Source organism: Lithobates pipiens, unplaced genomic scaffold, assembly GCF_037356315.1.
Source record: "Lithobates pipiens isolate NorthernLeopardFrog02 unplaced genomic scaffold, aLitPip1_a1.2 Scaffold_18, whole genome shotgun sequence".
Classification (NCBI taxonomy): domain Eukaryota; kingdom Metazoa; phylum Chordata; class Amphibia; order Anura; family Ranidae; genus Lithobates; species Lithobates pipiens.
Window position 1 is genome coordinate 17,610,232 of NW_027507758.1, and position 12,414 is coordinate 17,622,645.

A 12,414-nucleotide genomic window follows, 5' to 3' on the forward strand; every position below is an offset into this window, starting at 1 on the left:
GTATACTGGGCAAGTTCTGGCCAGTGGTCTATCCTCATGACCCAGTAAGTCAGTGGATCGTCAGCTGGAAAGCTCTCCATCTATGTTTTGGCCCTGGGGTAATCGTCCACCATGTGATGCAGATGCTGCTCATGGGATGTAGGAGCTGACAGCCCTGAACGGCGAGGACTAAACAAATTCCGAAATGCCTCACTTAGGCGGACGCCTTCTCCAACGCTCCTCTCTTGACCAACAGAATACGCAAAACTACGTTTTCCATGACCTACTGGAGTCAGGAAAAATGTTTAAAAAAAATCCTCTTTAACGTGTCCTCAATAGATTTTATCTTCTTCACTCTCTGAGGGGACGGGATGAGTTCTGAGACCTTCCCCTTATAACGGTGGTCAAGGAGGGTTGCCAACCAGTAATCATCCTTCTCCTTTATGCCACGTATTCTTGGGTCCTTTCACAGTCTATGAAGCATGAGGTTGCCCATGCGCCTCAAATTTGCCGAGGCTTGAGAATCAGACTCCACGGGGTCACTCGGGATGACAGCATCTGGAACTTCCTCCTCCCAGCCACATACTACTCCCAAGGGTCCTGGGGTTGGAAAGTCATCACTTACAGATTGACACATGTCTTCCTCCTCTTCGAATGCCTATGAAGAACCAGAATCCTCCTCCTCATCCTCCACCTCTCTCTCTCCCTCCTCCTGTGTGTTTTCTGACATAGGAATGACGGTGTCTGGATAAAGTGGGCTTTGAGAGGAAAGGAAGACCTCCTCTTCCTCCTGCTGCTCTGCCTCCAGTGCCCTGTCCATAATGCCACACAGAGTTTACTCCATAAGGAACACAACAGGGATTGTATCACTGATGCATGCACTGTCACGGCTCACCATCCTTGTGGCCTCCTCAAATGGTGACAATACATTGCATTCATCCTTAATGATCAGCCATTGGCGTGGGGTAAAAAAGCCAAGGCGGCCTTAGCCTGTCGTGTAGGTACTCGTTGACGGCCCTCTGCTGCATGTATAGCCACTACAGCATTGCCAAAGTCGAGTTCCACCTGGTGGGCATGTCACAAATCAGGCGGTTTACAGGCAGGTGGATTTCCCGCTGAATTTCAGCCAACCGAGCACTGGCTATGTATGACCACCTAAAATGGCTACAGACTCTTCTGGCCTGCTTTAGTACATCTTGCAACCCTGGGTACGTATTTAGGAAACGCTGCACCCCCAAATTGAGGACATGTGCCAGACGTGGCACATGTGTCAACTTTCCCTGTCTAAGAGCGGACAGGAGGTTTGTGCCATTATCGCACACCACCATTCCTGGCTTCAGCTGGCATGGTGTGAACAACCTCTGGGCCTGTCCCTGCAGAGCTACACGAATCTCTGTTCTGGTGTGTTTCCTGTCCCCTAAACACACCAGCTGAAGCACTGCATGGCGCCTTTTAGCGTGACTCACGGAATAGCCCTGTGAACGCTTAGGGGGTACCTGATGTTCATAGGACAATTCTGCAGAGGAGGGCATGGAGGTGGCAGGGGAGGAGGAGGGGGTAGAGCTCACAGGTCTGGCATCATCACCACCAGCTGTATGGAGACTTGGGGGCACAACAAACTGCAGCACCGAGCCCTATCGTGCATCCTTTCGAGTTGCAAGCAGTGTTGCCCAGTGTGCTGTGACCAAAATATATCGTCCGTGCCCATGCTTGCTGGACCACGTGTGAACAGTAAGGTGGATTTTAAGGCTGACTGCCTTGTCCAACGATGCCAGAACATTCCCTTCCATGTGATGATAGAGAGATGGAACAGGCTTACGTGAAAAGTAGTAGCGACTGGGAACCTGCCATTGTGTTACAGCACATCGTGCTAATTCACAGAAGGGGGCAGAATCCACCATACTGAAAGGCCGAAGTTGGAGAGCCAACAACTTTAACAAGCTTGCATTTAGATGCTGGGCATGTGGGTGGCAGGAACTGTATTTTATTTTATTTTTTCGCTGCAGCAGTTGGGGCAGAGAAATTTGCCGGCTACCGTCTACAGCTAGTGGTGTGCTGCTGGCAGATGTGCTGCTAGGACCTGGGATACCCTTTACTATACCATCATCCCTGTCAGTGGAGGCTGCTGAGAGGTAATGACTCGGTATAGCAGGGGCAGACTGAAGTGGGTAAGGAGGAGGGACAGATGTGTGCCCCTTTTGTGTGGCTTTTTAGGTGCTCTTGCCAACGGCCTGAGTGGTTGGATGTTAAATGCCTTGTTAGTCATGTGGTACCCAAATGGCTGGTGTTTTTGCCATGTTTGATGTGCCTGAGACACAGTTTGCAGATAGCAACAGTGCGATCTGCTGCAGATGTGCTGAAAAAGGCCCAGACAGCTGAGCTTTGGGGAGTGGGCCGGAAGATAACAGCTGCAGAATGTGATGGAATAGGGTGGCTGCTCGCTACTCTTTCTTGATGTCGGCTTCCTTGGGGTTGTGCCGTCTCACCTTCAGTTTCCTCCTCTGCTCTATCTGGCACACAAGTCTCATCAGTGACCTCATCCTCATCATCATCATCATCATCATCATCTGCATCTCCTCCATCATCATCATTACCACAGGAGACAACTTGGAATACGCTGCGGCTGGGGGAACATGAATGCCAATTTGTCTACAAGTGTTCCTTCCTCTCTCTCTAGGCTCATGTTCTTCTCATCCTCAACCTCAGGACCAACATCTGAATCCAGTAATGGCCGGGCATCATCAAGGAGCAAGTGGCTGATGCTGTGGTCAAATAACTCAGCTGACTCCTCAATGGCTGATGTTGGGGGCTATGACGGGAATAGATGTGGACAAGGAGGCAGGTTTATCCACTCTGGCAACTGCAGGGGACTGCACACTTGTCTCTGCTTGCGTGACAGAGGAGGAGGAGGAGGAGGAGGAGGATGAAGAAGGTTTAGTAAGCCAGTCCACCACCTCCTCTGCATGCTGTGGCTGGATAGTACGGGCAAACTCACTAAGCAGAGGAATGATGCCCTGCCTAAGGACTGACTACCACACCCACCTTTGCCTCTGGATACATTTGTTGCTGGCCCCCTTACAATGCCAAGGGAAGGTCTGCCTGTCCTTGTTGTCCTCACAGACATTATTGGGAGGGAGGGGGTGGTGCTTATTAGCAAATGTAAAGAAGAAGTAGATGCACTTTAATCAATATAAAGTGGTGTTTGGTGCACTTTAATTTGAGTACTTGCACTACACAGACACACTCCACTGATACAATATACTGCAATATAATGCGCCAAATGTAAAAAGACGCACACAGAAGTAAATGGCATTAAACTTGCTGTAAAACACAGAACTATATGGCGTTAAACTGGCAGTAACGCACACAAAAATCTATGGAGTTAAACTGGCAGTAACGCACGCAGAAGTAAATGGCATTAAACTTGCAATAATGCACAAAACTATGTGGCATTAAACTGGCAGTAATGCACAAAAAACTATATTGCGTTAAACTTTCAGTAACACACACAGAATTATATGCCGTTAAACTGTCAGTAATGCACAAAAAACTATATGGCATTAAACTGGCAGTAATGCACACAGAAGTAAATGGTGTTAAACTGGCAGTAACGCAATCAAATAGACTTGTTCAACCATCACTACACTGATGCAATCTGAACTGTCTCTACTCTAGCTATACACTAATGTAGATTACTGACACGTTCTCACTGGTGGGGGTGGGGGTGGGGGTGTATTCTTGGCAGTTGATGGGGGGTTGTGGGTTTATTCTAGGCAGTTGATGGGAGGCAGTTGATGGGAGGAGGGGGTATTCTGGGCAGTTAATGGATGGGTGTATTGTGGGTAGTTGATGGGGAGGGTGTATTCTAGGCAGTTGATGGGGGGTGTATTCTAGGCAGTTGATGGGGTAGGGGGTATTCTGCGCGGTTGGTGGGGGTGGGAGTGTATTCTGGGCAGTTGGTGGGGGGGTGTATTCTGGGCAGTTGATGGGGGTGTATTCTGGGCAGCTGATGGAAGGTGTATCCTGGGCAGTTTAATGGGGGGTGTATTCTGGGCAGTTTAATGGGGGGTGTATTCTGGGCAGTTTAATGGGGGGTGTATTCTGGGCAGCTGATGGAAGGTGTATCCTGGGCAGTTTAATGGGGGGTGTATTCTGGGCAATTGATGGGTTAGGGGTATTCTGGCAGTTGGTTGGGGTTTGGAGTGTATTCTGGGTAGTTGATGGGGATTGTATTCTGGGCAGTTGATGGGGTGTAATCTGGGCAGTTGATGGGGATGTATTCTGGGCAGTTTAATGGGGGGGGGGGGGGGGGGCGTGTGTATACTGGGCAATTGATGTGGCAGGTGTATTATTGGAAGTTGATGGGGGGTTTCTAGGCAGTTGATGGTGTAGGGGGTATTCTGGGAAGTTGGTGGGGGTGGGAGGGTATTCTGGGCAGTTGGTGGGGGGTGTATTCTGGGCATTTGATGGTGGTGTATTCTGGGCAGTTGATGGGGGGTGTATTCTGGGAAGTTGATGGGGGGGTTATTCTGGGCAGTTTATGGGGGGTGTATTCTGGGAGGTTGGGGTGTATTCTGGGCAGTTGATGGGAGGCTGGGGTGTATTGTGAGCAGTTGATGGGAGGCTGGGGTGTATTGTGAGCAGTTGATGGGAGGTTGGGGTGTATTCTGGGCAGTTGATGAGGGGGAGGTGTTTTCTGGGCAGTTGATGGGGGGTAGTATTAGTGTAGTACAAGGACGTCTGTCTTTTAGGTGCCATAAATCGCCACCAGGGGCCCCAGTGATCTCGGACTCTGATGGCTGCAGCCGCACTGACTCCTCCGTGCCGCCCGGGTGTCGCTGTGCCGGTGTCAGTCTCGGTGTGGGTCTGGGGAGGGGAGGGATGCCCGGCTGGGAGAGAAGAGACCAGACATGAAGAGCCCGACCAGGAGACGGTGAGTGTTTGGAGCACCTACCGGGGATGGGGGGCAGTGCAGGGGATCGAAGTGTGGTCGGCTGTACATCGAACTGTCAGTGTGTCATCCGATTCCTTCCCACCCACATCCGACCCCCACCATACTACATCAGTGTCTCCCCCCCCCCCCATATATATCAGTTTCTCCCCTTCACTCCATATATATCGGTCTCCCCCATATATATCAGTGTCTCCCCTTCCCCCCCCCCATACATATCAGTGTCTCCCCCCCCATATATATGAGTGTCTCCCCCCCATATATATCAGTGTCTCCCCTTCCCCCCCCCCATATATATCAGTGTCTCCCCTTCCCCCCCCCCATATATATCAGTGTCTCCCCCCATATATATCAGTGTCTCCCCCTTTCCCCCCCCCCCATATATATCAGTGTCTCCCTTCCCCCCCATATATATCAGTGTCTCCCCCCCCCCCATATATATCAGTGTCTCTCCCCCCCCCATATATATCAGTGTCTCTCCCCCCCATATATATCAGTGTCTCTCCCCCATATATATCAGTGTCTCCCCTTCCCCCCCCCCATATATATCAGTGTCTCCCCTTCCCCCCATATATATCAGTGTCTCCCCCCCATATATATCAGTGTCTCCCCTCCCCCCCCCCATATATATCAGTGTCTCCCCTTCCCCCCCATATATATCAGTGCCTCCCCCATATATATCAGTGTCTCCCCTTCCCCCCCCATATATATCAGTGTCTCCCCCCATATATATCAGTGTCTCCCCCTTCCCCCCCCATATATATCAGTGTCTCCCCTTCCCCCCCCCATATATATCAGTGTCTCCCCTTCCCCCCCCCATATATATCAGTGTCTCCCCCCCATATATATCAGTGTCTCCCCTTCCCCCCCCCAATATATATCAGTGTCTCCCCTTCCCCCCCCATATATATCAGTGTCTCCCCCATATATATCAGTGTCTCCCCTTCCCCCCCCATATATATCAGTGTCTCCCCCCATATATATCAGTGTCTCCCCCCCATATATATCAGTGTCTCCCCTTCCCCCCCCCATATATATCAGTGTCTCCCCTCCCCCCCCCCCATATATATCAGTGTCTCCCCCATATATATCAGTGTCTCCCCCCCATATATATCAGTGTCTCCCCTCCCCCCCCCATATATATCAGTGTCTCCCCCCCCCCCATATATATCAGTGTCTCCCTTCCCCCCCATATATATCAGTGTCTCCCCCCCATATATCAGTGTCTCCCCCCCATATATATCAGTGTCTCCCCTTCCCCCCCCCATATATATCAGTGTCTCCCTTCCCCCCCCCCATATATATCAGTGTCTCCCCCCCATATATATCAGTGTCTCCCCTTCCCCCCCATATATATCAGTGTCTCCCCTTCCCCCCCATATATATCAGTGTCTCTCCCCCCCATATATATATATATATATATCAGTGTCTCCCCTCCCCTATATATATATATATATATATATATATATATAATGTGTGTGTGTGTGTCCCCTCCCCCAATATATCAGTGTCTTCCCCCCCCACACACATTATATATATATATATATATATATATATTATATATCAGTGCCTCCCCTCCCCCATATATATCAGTGTCTCCCCTCTAGGGCTGCAATTAACATTTATTATCATGATCAATTATTTTGGCTGATTATTGACTAATTGGATAAAAACCTCAGAAGCCGTGTGATCAGGTCAGGGTGTATCTTTCACTTATTATGTAAATTTTTAAAAAACACAATTTATTCCTGAATATCTCTCTATGTGGGGTCCAAATATCCAGCAATACGATTGGAGGACAAAATCTCCAATCCGCTGTGAGAAGAACACAAGAGATACAATGTATATATTGTTGTTATTATTATTATTATTGTATCGGCTCAGATTATCACAGAACAAAATTGTTATTTAGGGCCGGTTCACACAGCGATGCGCGGCGAGGCGTCTCCGACTTACCTCGCCGCGACCTGCGGGGAGCTCAGCGGCGACTTGCAGAGGACTTCTGTATAGAAGTCAATGCAAGTCGCCCCCGAAGTCGCCCCGAAGTAGTACAGGAACCTTTTTTCTGAGTCGGAGTGACTCGAGTCGCTCCTCTCAGAACGGTTCCATTGTACTGAATGGGGGCGACTTGCGGGAGCGAGGCGAGGCGAGCCGTGTCGCCTCGCATCGCCCGCTGTGTGAACCGGCCCTTAAAGAAAATATATTTTAAAATCCCTTAAACCCTGTTTATTAGACAGGACTGTAATATCATATAATGTATGGCAGACCCTCGGAGAGGGGGCTCCATTTTGTTTTCGTTTTTTTGTTGGGGTGTTAAACGAAACCCCCCCCCCCCCCGGTAGGTTGCAGTGCTCTGCGCCCCAACTCCCCCTTTTTTAAGCCAATTGGAGCCTCAGGCTCTAATCATGTGCTTCTAGATAAAAAAAAAATTCTCCATTGGAATCCATGAATCCGGCGCCCTGCCATGGAGATCGGGGTGCCTGGATTAGGGGGGCGGCGCTGTATGGTCGGACCGCCGGCGCTCCCTTGTCATAGGCTGGCAGCTGGATACAAACTCCCTGAGCCCGCTCTCTCATGCCGGCCATACACACACCTTCCTTCTAAATCTCTCGTTATACGAACATTCATTCCATTCTCTAACTGTTAGTGGAGTCAAATCCATATTCGTTTTCAACCGCAAAATTAGAAGGAGCGTAATAGAAAACTTTGCTCGACCGAACGACATTTCAGACGGTGAATGTGGTTTTCATTGTAAAATGGAATGTTAAAAATCAAGTGAAATTTTCGAAAAGAGATGTTCCCACCTCCAAACCTCGTTGTTGGTTTCACCTCCAAACGTGTGTTCTGGCCAGGGGCAGACCGACAACTAATGGGGCCCCAGGCAATCAGAGATTATGGGCCCACACAGTATACAATCACACACCGTATACACACACACACTGTATACAGTATACACACAGTATACATACACAAACACAGTATACACACACACACACACACAGTATACAATATCACACAGTATACACACATACAGTATGCACTAACACACACACAGTATACAATCGCACAGTATACAATCGCACAGTATACAATCGCACAGTATACAATCGCACAGTATACAATCGCACAACAGAGTATACACACTCACACAGAGTATACACACTCACACAGAGTATACACACTCACACAGAGTATACACACTCACACAGAGTATACACACTCACACAGAGTATACACACTCACACAGAGTATACACACTCACACAGTATACACTCACACAGTATACACAGACATGTTTCTATAAGGTACTGGAGATGTGGGGCAGCTATAATCTCTGGATTTTTAGAACAAAAGGATGTCGGTAAGGGACATTTCAGAGACAGATGTAAAAAAAAAAAAAAAAACACAGATTTTTACAATACTGTCCCTGGTTTTACTGAGACTGGCAACCCTGATAGTGCCCCCTAGTGGCCTGGGGCCCTCAGGCAGTGCCCGAGTGGCCGAATGGTCAGTCCGCCCCTGGTTCTGGCATCCAAAGCGTTCCATTTTGGTCTCATCCAACCAGTATTTCACAGGTTTGTTTCGTGTTGAGGTCAGGACTCTGTGCAGGCCAGCGAGTTCCTCCACCCCAAACTCGCTCATCCATGTCTTTATGGACCTTGCTTTGTGCACTGGTCCAAATCATTTGGTGGAGGGGGGGATTATGGTGTGGGGGGTTGTTTCCAAGTGTTGATCTTGGCCCCTTAGTCACGATGTCACTTCCTGTTTACTCGGCTGCCAATGGCACCGGAATTAAAAAAAATATACAGTATTCAGATACACCGTTTTCAGTGATCTGAATACTTCCAAGTGCAAAGGAGGGATTGAGGTCTTTTAGACCCCCCCCCCCCGATCCCTCCATAAAGAGGACCTGTCACCACCTATTACTGTCACAAGGGATGTAAGCATCGATAGTTTAAAAAACGATAGATAAGCACCTGAACGACCGCAACATACAGGGCTATACAATGTAATACTGACATATAATCACACACAGAGGTTGGAATTGATGGACTTGTGTCTTTTTTTTAACCTCACCTACTAAGTAACTGCGAGCCAGGACGGGGCCAGCATTCGTGTCTATGGACGCAAATGCTGGACTCGGGAGCGTGCCTGCAAGGTAACCCCCCCCCCCCCCCATCCCAGTAGGGGGCTTTTCCCCTAGGGGGCTCTCTGATGCAAGGAGGAGCCACCGGGAGACACCAGAAGACGAGGTTTGGGGCCACACTGTGCAAAATGAACTGCACAGTGGAGGTAAGTATAATGTGTGTTTTTTTTTTTTTTTTTAAATAACAATTGAGTCTTTACAGTCACTTTTAAATTTTCATGTGCGTGTAAAGACAGGTGTCCCAATACTTTAAACAATGTAGTGTGTGTGTGTGTGTGTGTGTGTGTGTGTGTGTGTGTGTATATATATGGTGTGGTGTCGTATGATGATTTATGATGGGGAAGTTGGTTTATGATGTTTATATAGCTGATGCTTTATTTGCATGTCATCCTCCGTATTCTCCTCCATGTCGGTGTCATCCTCCGTATTCTCCTCCATGTCGGTGTCATCCTCCGTAATCTCCTCTATGTCGGTGTCATCCTCCGTATTCTCCTCCATGTCGGTGTCATCCTCCGTATTCTCCTCTATGTCGGTGTCATCCTCCGTAATCTCCTCTATGTCGTTCCACGGGCTCTTGATTGGTTATATTGATAGCAGCGCAGCCATTGGCTCACACTGTTGTCAATCAAATCCCGCTGACGCTGGGGGCGGGGCCGAGTCCAGCATTCGTGTCTATGGACTAGGAAATGCTGGACTCGGGAGTGTGCCTGCAAGGTAACCCCCCTCGTGGGAGGGTGCGTCTCCTAGGGGGCCCAGATGACGACTTTGTAGTCAAAACGCGTTGGGTGGACTCCTCTGCAGACATCGCTTACCTTTTTGTTCATATACATGTCGTTTTGATAACTTCAAAATGTGAGTTTCTTTTTATGCCCATTTATTAAAGTATTCTTTAGAGACAATATTGCGCTATGTTGGGTTTTTGTTTTATGGTTTTATACACAAGACTATTATTACCTCATCTCTCATCAGATATTAATGAATTTTTCGCCTATTGGATGTGGCTGTGCAAGCTGAGTTTGTGAATTATCTATATATACCGGGTTGAATTCCATATATAAGCCTACATGACTTGGGGGGCATATGGCTAGCTAAATCCAAGTTTTCCGGTAATCCCGTTTTCGCGGTGGTGGGGGTGAAGCCTGTATGAAGAGTACACTTTGAAAGTTTTTCCTCCTGCAAAGTTTTTTCTTCCTGCAAGTTCAATATTAGATTTCACAGTTCGGGACTAATTCAGTAGTTGTACATTTCTTTGTGAATTGTTCATGAAGGACTAATATTTATTTATTTTTTCACTTATATTTACTTTTTAAATGTTCACTTAACTGCTTAAACGTGGTTTTCATGTTTATTTACCACAAGGGAATTTGTTTTTCATTATTTGAGATTTATATGGTGACACTTATAATTCAATTTTTTTCCTTTGTCATAGCGCTACACATATATATTTTTCTTTCTTCGTGTTTATGCTTTTTGTCTAGAAGCTGTGTTGGCGGCTTGATCAAAGTTTATTGTCACAGCGCCGTATACACCAAAAATATTATGTTTATATATCTGATGCTTTATTTGCATGTCATCCTCTGTATTCTCCTCCTATATCGGAGTCATCCTCTGTATTCTATTCCTATGTCGGCATCATCCTCCGTATTCTCCTCTATCTCGGCGTCGTCCTCCGTATTCTCCTCTATCTCGGAGTCGTCCTCCGTATTCTCCTCTATCTCGAGTCGTCCTCCGTATTCTCCTCTATCTCGGAGTCATCCTCCGTATTCTCCTCTATATCGGAGTCATCCTCTGTATTCTATTCCTATGTCGGCATCATCCTCCGTATTCTCCTCTATCTCGGCGTCGTCCTCCGTATTCTCCTCTATCTCGGAGTCGTCCTCCGTATTCTCCTCTATCTCGGAGTCGTCCTCCGTATTCTCCTCTATCTCGGAGTCGTCCTCCGTATTCTCCTCTATCTCGGAGTCGTCCTCCGTATTCTCCTCTATCTCGGAGTCGTCCTCCGTATTCTCCTCTATCTCGGAGTCGTCCTCCGTATTCTCCTCTATCTCGGAGTCGCCTCCGTATTCTCCTCTATCTCGGAGTCGTCCTCCGTATTCTCCTCTATCTCGGAGTCGTCCTCCGTATTCTCCTCTATCTCGGAGTCGTCCTCCGTATTCTCCTCTATCTCTGAGTCGTCCTCCGCTATTCTCCTCTATCTCGGCGTCGTCCTCCCGTATTCTCCTCTATCTCGGAGTCGTCTCCGTATTCTCCTCTATATCGGAGTCGTCCTCCGTATTCTCCTCTATCTCGGAGTCGTCCTCCGTATTCTCCTCTATCTCGGAGTCGTCCTCCGTATTCTCCTCTATCTCGGAGTCGTCCTCCGTATTCTCCTCTATCTCGGAGTCGTCCTCCGTATTCTCCTCTATATCGGAGTCGTCCTCCGTATTCTCCTCTATATCGGAGTCGTCCTCCGTATTCTCCTCTATATCGGAGTCGTCCTCCGTATTCTCCTCTATATCGGAGTCGTCCTCCGTATTCTCCTCTATATCGGAGTCGTCCTCCGTATTCTCCTCTGTCTCGGAGTCGTCCTCCGTATTCTCCTCTGTCTCGGAGTCGTCCTCCGTATTCTCCTCTGTCTCGGAGTCGTCCTCCGTATTCTCCTCTGTCTCGGAGTCGTCCTCCGTATTCTCCTCTGTCTCGGAGTCGTCCTCCGTATTCTCCTCTGTCTCGGAGTCGTCCTCCGTATTCTCCTCTGTCTCGGAGTCGTCCTCCGTATTCTCCTCTGTCTCGGAGTCGTCCTCCGTATTCTCCTCTGTCTCGAGTCGTCCTCCGTATTCTCCTCTGTCTCGGAGTCGTCCTCCGTATTCTCCTCTGTCTCGGAGTCGTCCTCCGTATTCTCCTCTGTCTCGGAGTCGTCCTCCGTATTCTCCTCTGTCTCGGAGTCGTCCTCCGTATTCTCCTCTGTCTCGGAGTCGTCCTCCGTATTCTCCTCTGTCTCGGAGTCGTCCTCCGTATTCTCCTCTGTCTCGGAGTCGTCCTCCGTATTCTCCTCTGTCTCGGAGTCGTCCTCCGTATTCTCCTCTGTCTCGGAGTCGTCCTCCGTATTCTCCTCTGTCTCGGAGTCGTCCTCCGTATTCTCCTCTGTCTCGGAGTCGTCCTCCGTATTCTCCTCTGTCTCGGAGTCGTCCTCCGTATTCTCCTCTGTCTCGGAGTCGTCCTCCGTATTCTCCTCTGTCTCGGAGTCGTCCTCCGTATTCTCCTCTGTCTCGGAGTCGTCCTCCGTATTCTCCTCTGTCTCGGAGTCGTCCTCCGTATTCTCCTCTGTCTCGGAGTCGTCCTCCGTATTCTCCTCTGTCTC

General features: G+C 48.7%; 1 protein-coding gene across 2 annotated transcripts in view; it reads left to right on the top strand.

Annotated features, from left to right (window-relative positions):
• Nucleotides 1–12,414, top strand: part of SLC35B2 (solute carrier family 35 member B2) — a 45,266-nt gene that overhangs the window by 4,233 nt on the left and 28,619 nt on the right. The window contains exon 1 of one of the 2 annotated variants that reach the window (XM_077485405.1): nucleotides 4,826–4,912. The exons of the other annotated variant lie outside the window; for it this stretch is intronic. Within the exon in view, the coding sequence (XP_077341531.1) occupies nucleotides 4,890–4,912 (23 nt within the window). The 5' untranslated portion in view covers nucleotides 4,826–4,889. Of the gene's footprint in view, nucleotides 1–4,825; nucleotides 4,913–12,414 lie in introns of those variants that run through there. 2 annotated transcript variants of the gene reach the window in all.